This window comes from Lactuca virosa, chromosome 8, assembly GCF_052849685.1.
Source record: "Lactuca virosa cultivar CGN04683 chromosome 8, Lactuca_virosa_CGN04683_v6, whole genome shotgun sequence".
NCBI lineage: Eukaryota > Viridiplantae > Streptophyta > Magnoliopsida > Asterales > Asteraceae > Lactuca > Lactuca virosa.
The window spans coordinates 198,534,655-198,547,147 of NC_136433.1; the positions used below are offsets into that span (position 1 = coordinate 198,534,655).

Genomic DNA, 12,493 nt, shown 5'->3' on the forward strand with positions numbered 1-12,493 from the left:
TTGTGGTTTGATTGACCGTTGTAGTTCATGGTTGGCACCACAATACACATGACCATGCTCCACCACGAAGGTGCGGACTGGTGTTCACAAACCACGATCGTGACCTCATAGACCACGACCCAATTCGTGGTATGGATTACAGATGCTCTAACTGTAGCTGCTGCTTCTTCTTGCCAAGGAGATTGTTTGGGAACGTATGGGACACGATGACCATGAGGGTTACAACAATGTATAAATTAGGTTTATAGACTAAAGAATAACGATGACCTTTTTACATGTGGATTTGTATCCACAATAAATGTAAACAGATGAAAATGGCAACTAGATAGCCATCGTCAGCTTCGAAACCAACTTACCCCCTCACTCTTGGAAGAATGGCTTCGTTAACAGTTTTTTATAGGTTATTTGTTTGGGCTATACAATGAAATGGCATTGGTCAAAAGGAATATAGGTTTGGGCTTAGCCCTTAATGAAATAAGATGTAGAATAAAATCATATACCAAATATAGGATTAGAATCAAAATTCATTTCCAAATCCCTGAAACCGAAATCTACCCCAATGTGTTGTAACTGTTGTCTAAAATATCATTTTTATTATCTATCAGTATCAATCAAAGAAATATTTATGTAACAATCTTACAAATAGCTTCTTTTATAATCAAGAAATGGAAATGTTTGTAACTATGATATTCATCATCCATTTCCCTTTAGAATTATGATCAAGAAAAGAGATATCATCATTTCAAACGGAGTTTACTTTACAGACGAAAGAAGAAAGAACTGAACACTCACTTTCACTTAAACCACAATTTTAAACTTAAGCGAGGGCAGAGGCAGGGGATAATATGATAAGATATCCAGTTACTGCCCTTGTCTTGTAAAACTAAAATTATGTTGAGATATGCTTTATGGTAACAACGTATGATTGCCAAGTCCCATTGATTCAGCAAATTCTCTTGAAGACAAGGTGTCGGCTTGCTCCTGTTATTTATTGATTTAAGAATATATTTAATAAAATAAAAAGTCATGTCAATTGTTAATTGTTGATTTAAGAAAAGAAATTACCTGAAGCCGATGCAAGAGATACATCATAAACAGGTGCACAAATACCTGCATACAATTACAATTTAATAATATTCACAAGAAAAAAAAAATGTTGGAATTTAGATGAAGAATAGTGTTACCATGTAAAAGAGTAGTATAAGTCTAGCAACAGGATATCGCCAAAGAAACCTCATTGCCCGAACAGCACCTGTATCTAAAATCTTTGCAGCCTTCTGCACCTGCATTTGTATTCATGACCAATAAATATATCATTCATCATTCATATCATATAAACCCACCAGCCACCAATAAGAGAATGCCACATTACCTACCTGTATGCTTGCTCCAACTAAATGTCGATGATGAAAGGGCAGAGGCCTGAAATCAAATTACATAACTCAATTAAATGTGCCTTTATATTATTAAACTAACAAAAATAGCATAGCAGAGCTTACTCTAGGGCTTTCATGTCAGTGTCTTCATCCCAACTTGATGATGCACGACGAGGGAATCTGCTCTTTTCTACTTCCACCTGCTCACTCACTCACTCACACAATAATCAGTAAATAAACCCTAAACACAGCAAGTGAAGTAAGTAGCTAATAATAATAATAATAATAATATAATGAACCTGAGCTTCTTGAATACGTTTCATCTCCTTCTCTAATTGGAATTCTGCTGCAGCTTTTTCACTTGTCATTGCTTCCAATTGTGTTTGCTTGTAATACTGTCATATCACAATTCACAATTCAACTCCACTCATAAGTCACTAATTAATTAATTAATTAATTATTACAGGTGGTGTTGACGTACCAATAAATCTGTAAGTTCCCTGTATCGTTTCTCCAGCTCCATATGCTCCTACTCGATACCAAAAAAATAAATTAATTAATATTTTGTTTTCTTTTATTACATACAGCATTCTACTTTATAAAAGCTACCTTATAGTTATCCCATTGCTATAAAAGATTTCCATTTTTATACTACAGCATTCTACTTTTATATTATTTCTTATTGTGCGTGAGTTGGAGAATCTACCTATTCTATTATAGCAATAGGGTACCAGATATATTTTTCCTTAAGAAATACTGTATTTTTTAGTACAATCTGTAAAAATGCTACAACAAATTATTATTAGGAATAAGAATAACCTCATAAGCGAAAAGTAAAAGGTAATACCTGGCGTGAATAATGCTCAGCATCCCTCTTCATGGCAGCCATTTCCACTCTCATTTTTTGAACTTCAGCCTGCAATGCCATAATCATTGGTTCTTCATTTTTGAAAGATGGGCATGAGTGACATAATAGAATAGATTGTACTGTATTTAAATTTTGTATCCCATCCAAAAAGACATATATGCCCTCCTCATGGAAGAGAGCTTGTAACCCAAGAAATGGAGAAAGAAAGAAACCATTAAAACTTGCCTCCATAGAAGACAGCTTTCTCTCAGCATCTCTCTGCCCTTGACGTGCACGCTCTACTTCTTCTTGCCAAGCTTGCATCTAAAAAGAAAAAGTTAAATATAAATATAAATATATATATATATATATATATATTTTATTTATTTAATTTTATCCTTCCTAATCCTACCTGAATCAGTTGATTGGCATCTTCTGGAGACTTCTTGTTGCCTCGACGAGCACGAGCTTCAGTATCTTGCAGTTCTTGAGTTAAACTAGAACACTCAACCTGATGATGCCAACTGTTCTTAGAACTTAATAAATAAATATATATACATATTTTTTAGAAAATAAACTCAGCTTAAAGCTTTTATGTATTGTAGTTTTACCTCAAGTAGTGCCACCTTCTGCTCAAGCTCCACTGCTTTTGCAGTCCTCTCATCAGCTGCTCTCTAATACACACACACATCACAATTACAAAATTATTACCCATTAATCATCATTTTTATAAATCAATTTGTATATTCCACGTTTTAAAGGGTTTGCAAATATAAGGTATGATACAGAAGAAAAATACATCTTGAGAATACCTGGATCTTGGCTAAGGCTGTGGATGCATCAAGAGCTCGGTGTTCCAGTTCTACTTCCCTTTCCATTGCAGCCTATTAAATATTAATTAATTATACAAATCATCATCACTTTATTTAAAAAATTAAAGAAAAATAAAAGAAAAGTGGAATAAGACCAGACCATCTTGGTAGCATTGTGTGCAGCATGCTCTTCTTCTGCTCTTCGTTCTGCAGATGCAAGCTCTTCCTTTAAAGCCTGCATGCATAATCACATTTCCAATAATGCCCCCAATGTCAAAAAAACAGGACACTTACTTCCATCATTTTATATTTTCCTTACTTGCATCATTCTTGTTTCCGTTAGTTCCCTACTCCTCATTATAGACTCCATTTTTACCTAGTAAAAAGTAAAACATGTATATTATTAAAAGAACTATTACTATTTTTTCATCAACTAATTACACCTCTCAATTTCATGTGTCGAATGGGTTAATAAGAATCAATCAGAAAAGTACACAAGATTAGATCATCATATTTATACCAACTCCAGAAACAAAACCATAATAGGTAGCATAGCAAGAGTAAGATGTCGTAAAACTTGCATTAAATCCATAAGAGTGTATAATATATAAACCTGCAATGATGCCAAATTTCCTTCAGATAAAGCAGCTTGTTTTTTAACCATCTCCATGGAATTCACAAGTGCTTCAATCTCAGCATTCTTTGTAGCCAAGGCCTCCAACATGCTTGACTCCACTCTGTTCACCTCCTCTTTTGATAAAGACAACTCTTTTTGCAATTCTTTTATGCGTGTCTCGTATGATTTACTTAGATCTCTCTGTTAAAGTCAAAATAAGCTGTAAACAAGCATTTCTTTAATATATACAAATATTGCATCTAAATTCTAAACCATAACAAATGCATTCAGAATGTACCTCTGCTACTAGAAGCTCCTCTAATTGTGCATTTTCTGATTTGTATTCTTGAAGCCGTGATGAAAGCCCAGCACAAACCTAAAGAAATAAATAACTTTTATTTATATCATCTTCTATAAACACTAATGTTCTAGAAAAATTCAAAACATCAATTAAATTAATTTTTTATTTTCCAATTATAACTATAAGTATATTTCTATTTTAAGATTTCATGGTGTATAATTTTATTTTTTGGTAAACAAATTTTTCAAAGGATGAATCCTATATAAACCATGAAGCATTAATTACCATAATTATAAAAATGAAACTAAACTTTTGTAGACTTACCCGAGCCAATCTAGCCTCTTTTGACTGACCAGTGGTTTTTGAACTTTCAAGCAGCCCTTGTGCCTATTAAATACAAAAGAAATAATTCCACAAAACCTCTTTTGAGCATATTAATAAAACATAAATCAAACAAACAATCCAAAAACATGATGCCACTTAACTATAAATTTACCTCCTCAAGCTGATCTTGTACTTTCTTTGTGGAACCAGACTGATCTTGTACTTTCTTTGGGGAAGCAGGCTCATCTTGTATTTTCTTTGGGAAATCAAGCTGATCTTGTACTTTTCTTGGGCTAGTTACAGTTTTATGTTCTTGAGTCTTCTTTTCATCTATCTGAGGTTCAATTTTGAGGTTGTGATCTTTTAAAGATTGAGATCCCTCTTTGTTGATCACAATTTCACTTCCTTGATCTTTCGGCAAGACATCTTGACCATCATCAGAGGGATGATTTTTTACAGATTCATTCTCTTCCAAAGTTACTGATGCTGATGAGATTTCCTCACTAGATTTGGAAGAAGACCCATTGGCAATATCACCATTAACAATTGATGAAACAACTTCTCCATTTGATGTGTCTTCATTGTACAAAGACACGGGAACATCTGATTTGGGAACATCATTTTTAACTTTGTGTTGTTCATTGTCTTCGGTTGTTGAAGAAGAATGAACATGAATAATCTCATCATTATCAGTTGATAAATCTATATCAGATGAAGCTTTAGATAAGGATGCACGCGAGCTGGTTTTCTTTATGGAAGTATCAACTATAGATGTTTCATCTGAAGGTTTTTCCTTTTTAGGCTGCAAATTGTGTATGTAGTTTTGGATTATTTGAGGGTAAGAATACTCACATTGATTTTATAAATACCAAAATAAACCTTTATATTACCTTTGCTTTTGACTTTTTATTCTTTGCACGAGATCCTTGTCCATTGGAAGCTAAAGGTGCTGAATGTGAAAATCATGAACAAGAAAGAAATTAGTCAAATAGATAACTGTTGTATAATACTGAAACCATAGATGCATAACATCCGTTGTATAATATCAACTCTTAATAACAAATATATCCAGATTTGGTGCTAATATAAGAAAAATGGATTTGCAAACATTATGTTTAAAAGTCAAAGCATAATGCAGATTGAAGCTTACTAACCTGGTGACTGTGAAGAATTTGGTAACTCATCTCCAACTACAAGTTTTGCCCTTCGATCTACAACTTCAAATAAATCTGTGAAACACATACCATAAGCTTTGTGAGTCTTCAAGAAATATCAAGTTCATGGATTCATGTATGTGACAAGTAGTCATGTATGTTGTCTACCATACTGCCCTACTATAATGTAATTATATGTGTATGTGTCCTCAAATAATAAAAAACAAACACCGGTAAAATGTACATTTATATGTTGCTGACCAAAAAGCTAATGTCAAAAACAATACGCAATAGATTTGAATCATTTGATAACAGCAGCATACAACATATGTCATGCATTGAATGCATAAAAGTTGAATTGCCTGATAGAAGAGTTCAGAAGATAAAGAAAGTCAAAGGAATCAATAGAAAAACAGATCCTAGTAATAAAGACATGTCAAAGCTTTCATTTAACATTGTAGTGGACTTCAAGACTCGGTTGACATCATACTAGTGCAAAATGATAAACAAGTGCCATGTGAATTTTACAGGAGACAAAAACCGAATTTACTAAAGGTGTTATGATTGGCCCTTCATCATGTCATGAAGGACAAGTCACATTAGACAGGAAAATAATCTCATACTGTAAAAGGAGAGATGAGATCTTCCCCAGTTCCCCTGATCCTATTATAGAGCATTAAAACAGAATATATATATATAAAATTACTTAGTTTTCTTTAAAGCTTTTTTCTAATAAATTGCATCAATAGTTTTCTTTAGCATTTGCTTTGCCAGGTGTCAAGTTTGTGTGGCAAATTAACCCCATTAATTGTTATTTTCATTATCACGACCCAATAGGAAATTACATGAAATCGCTTGGACAATAGAAGTAGCAAAAAATTAAGCATATATGATGCTTATGCTTTAGACTACATAAGCATCTTATTTTGTACAATATGTAGTTAACCTTACAGCACATACCACGTTAATGCAAGAAAACCTTTCGAAGCCACATGCACATTGATGATTTTATAGAAGATGTGCTACCTCACAACTCTACTTATCATGCCAAATAAAGCTTCAGGTGCACTTCACATACTAACTTCAAGGATTCAGATCCCATATATTCAACTTAAGTACCTAACGCCTATTTCCCTAACCACATAGGTTAAGCTTTCAAATCACAATGAACAATCGCATAATAATCTCATATAGCATCAATACCTCCATTATCAGTTAGAAACCAACATTCCCTAACTTACATCTAGATTGAGTACAACGGGAAAAAAACGAATTTCCCGTATTTCGAACCTAATACAATCTCGTTTTTTTTTCTTTCAATTTAAGCTTCAATTACTTGAGGAATTGAACTAGGGCAAGGAAAAAGTGAATCATACCTTCAGCAGCTTTGAGCCAATGAGCCATCGCAATGATCAATGCAAAATAACTAATGCCATCAGAATGAACTCAAATTGAATGATTGATTCCCACAAGTTATAAATTGTTAGGCGAAATACGATCTCAAATGCGTTTCTACACCAAATATTTGTTTTCGATTTGATGCGAACAGTTGAAGAACAGCGACGTCACAGCGAGAGAAATTGATCAAGGCAGTCGTCAAAAGGGTTGTCTGTTGAAAGTTATTCGATGAGTTTGGGGTTATTTAGTATGTTGTGAGGTCCATGATACTATGAAAGGGCATCACAATCATAGCCGTCCAAAAACAACATAAATCACATGTAATACATATTTTAGGCCGTTTCTTTTAGGATATATGGCCGTTAGTCATTGATACGTAGCAAACAAAATAGTTCGAATGCTTGGAATTATTTTACCTCAATCATATATTAATATTATATTATATTGTTAATAATTGATGGATAACTCTCTCCTCTATATGGTCTCCTAGTGTTTATCTCTACATAAGATAGATTTTCTCTCAAGCGAGAGATCCAATTTATCTCTTGTACACGATCTTCATATGTCACTATTGAGACACATTTTCAAATGATCCAAAAGGTCGTCTCTTTTCATAAATGTTAATAGATCTTAAGTCGGGAACGAACCCATCTTGCTTTAAATGTTAATAGATCTTAAGTCAGGAACGAACCCATCTTGCTTTATACGTCTTAAAGTTGTTTAATAGTTGTTGATTGAGTCAAAGCCCAACTTCCTACCAAACTCTGTAAGAAGCATATTAGGACTACATGAATGAATCAAAATTTTCTAATTGTGGTATCAAATAGTCTGAATCTGACCGAGTAAGGCCCCGTTTGATACGCATCTTTCCAGGTCTAAACAGATCTTTCTGGCTGAATGGACCGGAAAGACTGTTTGATTTGCACAAAAAAAGGTCTTTCCCGGTAAGATATGTATTTCCCAGAAAGCCCCAAAATCATATCTTTCTGGCTGAATGGGCTGGAAAGACAATTATGCACCAAACTCCGCCTCTTTCTTTCTTTCTTGGATTATTAATTTTTTTTAAATAACTTTTTTTAAAATTATTTTTTATTGAATTGTTACTTTTTTTTCATCATTCAGCACAGTCAATCAGATGTATAATCAAACAACATGGTTTCTTTTCCAGTCAGAAAACTTTCCCAGACAGCACTTTACCAGACAACACTTTCCCAGACAGAAACTATCAAATGGGACCTAAGACCAACCTCTTACCCAACCCAGTAAGATGCATATCAATCAACCCCTTAGATCAAAACTTATCACCAGTGGACAATAGTTTATGACAATATCATTTGACATCATCTAGGAACACTTGCTATTTTCGACTCATACATCACTTGCATTCTCATCGATCAACTTTTATTTCTTCTTGAATTAAATGAAAAATATCTTTACGGGTTTAGGGTTTAGGGTTTATGGGTTTGTAGTTTTCAAAAACTATTTCTATTTCGAAGTTCCTTTTATAAGAATACTTGCATCTCTAAAGAATAGTTTATAGTACCTTATGTAAATTTTGAAACTCTAATGTACAAAAGAATTATAAAAACATTGTTTAAGAAGAAATAGCACCGACACTAATACATAGTTAAACATCAATTTAAATATAAAGTAAATTTTAGTTCTTATGTTCTGAATAAGTATGTGTAAATATGTTCCAAGTATATATAGATAAAAATGTTCAATTATAATTTTTTTTTTCCATATTATTACGATATTTTGATGTAATACTAGATAACTCTTTTGTAATAAATGAAACTGCTAGATATCTAAACATCTAAAGATATAATAATATAAATCAACTTATAAATAAGAGATAAACATAATTGATTAATAAGTTTGTATTAATTATTTTCTAATTTCTATTATCATATGTATTCGTCGTATATTATGTTTTATCATATATAGGACACTAAATTCGAACATACAAAACTTCAGGGGCTTTTGTGAAACATATCCAAAGTTGAGGCAGGAGCTACGGGGTTTTTCCGTTTTTGCATAAACCCTATAAATTCCTTTTTCAAGACATTTCTACGTGAACGTGGAAGCCCTGTCTCCGATCAAATGAGTACTCACTGTTCTTAATTGCAGAAAGCTGCAGTTAACTCGTTGTTTTTATTTCTTTTTAAGTGATTCTGAAATGCAGCTCTTTTTTTTGAATTTGTAGGAGCTTGTGCATTCGTTTCAGAGATATGCAGGAAGAAACAAGTGAATTTGAGTATATTGAGGTGCTATGGAGAATCTCGCCATCTTCATTCCAGCTATCGTTTCGTTCAATTGCCGTTTAACGCGAGTCAGGTAATTCATTGATTGTAACCGTGTTTGTATGAAATTTGAGTTTTGTATGCCGATCGAATCACAAGATTTCCATTGTTGCTTGTTACAGGTGGTAACAAGCCAAACATCTGTGTTCCACAATTCTCTTATTGCTTCTTCTATTCAACAGTGTAAATTTTTCTCATTTGCATCTTCTCAAACTAATGAAAATGAGACTGCTCAACCTGCGGATAAGCCAGAAGCTACTATGGAGACAAATAACGCTTCTCAAACAGAACATCCTGACAAGAAAGTGGATTCGGGTGCCACTGATATATCCCAATCTGTCAAAAAAAGGAGAAGAGGTACTAAAAGAACTAAATTTTCTGATTCAGATTCAGATTCTGAAAACAACTTATCCAGGGACGAATTAGTAACTCTTCTAGCAAAAAAGAAAGAACTTCTTAAGAAAAAGCGCAGGGAAATGGAGATTATGCAAGAGAAATTCCTGATGAGTTATGCTGAAAATAATAATATTATTGAAAGGACAAAACGGGAAGCAGAAAATTCAAAAAAGTTCGCCATACAGGTGTTTATCGATCTTCCTGTGTGTTTCTTCTAAAAATAATTCTAGTTTTTTTAGTGTTGTTTAATTTGATTACAATTTACATGTTGCAGTCATTTGCAAAGAGCTTGCTGGATGTTGCAGATAATCTTGGTAGGGCCTCAATGATTGTGAAAGACAAATTTACAAAGTTGGACACAAGTGAAGACCCTACTGGAGCTCTATCACTTTTAAAAACATTGCTGGAAGGTGTTGAAATGACAGAAAAACAGCTAGCAGAGGTAACTATTTCCTTAAACTAAAATGGTAACCACTATGATTAATTTACATATAAACATATCAGTTTAGCCACATAACTATTTTTCTAATCACTACGAACAATAGTTAAGTGGTTAAATTGATAAAATGGTGTATAAGTTGTGTTTTTTCTGTATTTAACAGGTATTCAAGAAGTTTGGAGTAGAAAAATATGATCCTGTGAATGAAGAATTTGATCCAAATAGACATAATGCAGTTTTTCAAGTGCAGGATCCTTCCAAGCCTCCAAATACTGTTGCGGTTGTAATGAAGGTATTCTGGCTTAACTTTAATTAAAAATTGTTATGTTTGACTTAATATGTAGTTTATATTAATGCTTGACAATTAATTAAATAATTAGAATGTGCTAACAAAATGTGGAAATCTTGCAAAGTGATTATTAAATGTTAAGTAATAATTAGGTAATTTTGGCATACATATTTGTCAAAGGGCAAAATACAGAAAAGCACAATGTATTATGCTATTTTACATTTGTCATCTAGCTTATCTGTTAATTTTTACCTAACGTTAGTACTTTATCAGCTATCAACTAGCTTTTCAGCTAGTCTGTCACACACAAACACAACCTAAGTCAAACAATTATAATGGTTTAATAGAAAAAGATATCCTAAATATCAGATAACAATATTGCCATATCCACATTCACACGCATTCTATATGGATACATATCAAAATATAGGGACTTTTTTGTAAATTTTGCAGGCGGGATACATGTTGCATGAACGAATCATACGGCCAGCTGAAGTTGGTGTAACGGGTGGCATGGGTATGGACAAGAAAGAGAGAGAAACTAGGGATTGAGATTTGATAACACAAACCTCCTTTTACCAAACATTGTATATAATTGTGTTTATTTTTTAGGTTAAGTGATAAGAAGATGCATTTATCCATTAAGAGCACTTTTTTATATAGGCTACATTTTCTCTCTTTTTAAACCTATTTCAATTGAAAGATCATTTTCTATTTAGCATATGGCATTATATATTAAAATATGTATTTTAAATTCAACATGTGGCAATTTTCTTTCTTTGATGAAATTGTATGAGATACTAACATTGATTTGATAAATTTTGGTATTATATTAAAAGTTTCGAAAGTTTTAGTTTTTATTTGTTGTTAGTTTGTATGTTTTCTTTTTTAATTATAGTACGTATACGGTACGTAATATTGTTACTTTTTTCATTGAGAATTATTTATGATATCTTAAATACATTTATTTTTAAAAAATCACATAAAAAACCTATAACCACCCACTTTCGGTTTGCTTCAAATACTTTTGTTTTTCCATTTGCTATAACATTTAGAACTACGTTTGTTTAAAAAATAAGTATGTAAGTTATATGAAAGTGTGAAAAAATTGAAAATTTGAAAGAAAAAAAAAAACTTTAGAAAATGTTGTAAAATATTGTAAAAAAGTTTTTAAAATCTTAAAAATGTTGTAAAATTGTAAATTTGTGAAAACAATAAATTTAAAAGGAATCCGTAAAATAAAAAAAATAGGAGAATATATGTCACAAAGTTTAAAGTTTGGATCAAATTAAAAAAAAGATGGTAGGAGTGGGTGTGAGTGTGTGACTAGGTATGGGTATAGGGTATGTGTATATGTTTGAAGGGGTGGGGGGTAGATATAGAAGGGTTGGGGTGGGTGTGGGGTTGGGTGTGGAGGGTAGATATGTGTGAGTGTTCAAATATGTTCAATATTGTATTAATTAAAATAATAAAAATTAGAAAATAAAACCAATAAAAGAATACATATCAAAGCATGTTTTCTAATTTTTTAAAACAACAAATAAAAACTCAATCAGCTTTAACTAAATATGTATGCAAATTTTCTATTGAAACCTGAGAATATATGCTCACTTTATTTTTCTAAAGATAAAAAACGTAGACAGATTTTCGTAACTAAACGGAGCCTGACCATTTCAAATGATAAAACTAACTAATACATTTTTTATGGATTGCAATAATTATAAAAAATAAATATATAAAACCACATGGAGTGACTAAAAGATATATATATATATATATATATATATATATATATATATATATATATATATATATATATATATATATATATATATATATATATATATATATATATATATATATATACTGTTTTAAATTCATCAAATATAATATAACCAATGATCATACCATGTAGAGAATATGTATATGTGATAAAAGGGTCAATATGATTATAGTCACAACGGATTTTTAATTAAGATATAACATCCTGCTATTTTGCCATAAGTTTTGGTTTTGTGAGAAAAAAAGAAAAAGAAAATTTTAATATTTTATTTCTTTTTATAAGTTAAAATAATTCAAAATTAAAGAAAACAGTATTTGGAAGATAAAGCCTTGAATAAAAATATTTATATAATTATTTGAAGGATTTAAGGGATAAAAACAAATATGTTGCTTAAATTGTGAAATTAACTAGAGTGCGTCTATTTAACCAACTTATTTAACAAGAAAGGATTTGAA

General features: G+C 31.8%; 2 protein-coding genes across 3 annotated transcripts; one reads left to right on the forward strand and one right to left on the reverse strand.

The window, feature by feature from the left end:
• Positions 1–636: 636 nt before the first annotated feature.
• Positions 637–7,059, reverse strand: GC1 (golgin Putative 1). 2 transcript variants are annotated; one of them, XR_013718207.1, is made up of 21 exons: positions 6,807–7,059; positions 5,431–5,505; positions 5,167–5,225; positions 4,449–5,078; positions 4,277–4,339; positions 3,950–4,027; positions 3,649–3,852; positions 3,355–3,411; positions 3,196–3,270; positions 3,036–3,107; positions 2,835–2,897; positions 2,636–2,734; positions 2,470–2,547; positions 2,224–2,292; positions 1,858–1,905; positions 1,676–1,771; positions 1,500–1,576; positions 1,373–1,422; positions 1,185–1,283; positions 1,066–1,110; positions 637–981 (listed from the first exon to the last, which is right to left on the reverse strand). XR_013718207.1 is itself a non-coding variant. In XM_079067602.1 (21 exons), the coding sequence occupies exons 1-21, from the start codon at positions 6,832–6,834 to the stop codon at positions 907–909; spliced, it is 2,136 nt and encodes a 711-aa protein (XP_078923728.1). In that variant the 5' UTR covers positions 6,835–7,057; the 3' UTR covers positions 637–906. The 2 variants fall into 2 exon arrangements, 1 of the variants encoding a protein (XP_078923728.1); XM_079067602.1 differs by having other exon boundaries at positions 1,377–1,422; positions 6,807–7,057.
• Positions 7,060–8,844: 1,785 nt separating this feature from the next.
• On the forward strand, positions 8,845–11,001 carry LOC145132950 (grpE protein homolog 2, mitochondrial-like). Its single transcript, XM_079067902.1, has 6 exons — positions 8,845–8,935; positions 9,035–9,165; positions 9,254–9,712; positions 9,802–9,969; positions 10,130–10,258; positions 10,709–11,001. The coding sequence occupies exons 1-6, from the start codon at positions 8,932–8,934 to the stop codon at positions 10,805–10,807; spliced, it is 990 nt and encodes a 329-aa protein (XP_078924028.1). The 5' UTR covers positions 8,845–8,931; the 3' UTR covers positions 10,808–11,001.
• The last annotated feature ends 1,492 nt before the right edge of the window (positions 11,002–12,493 follow it).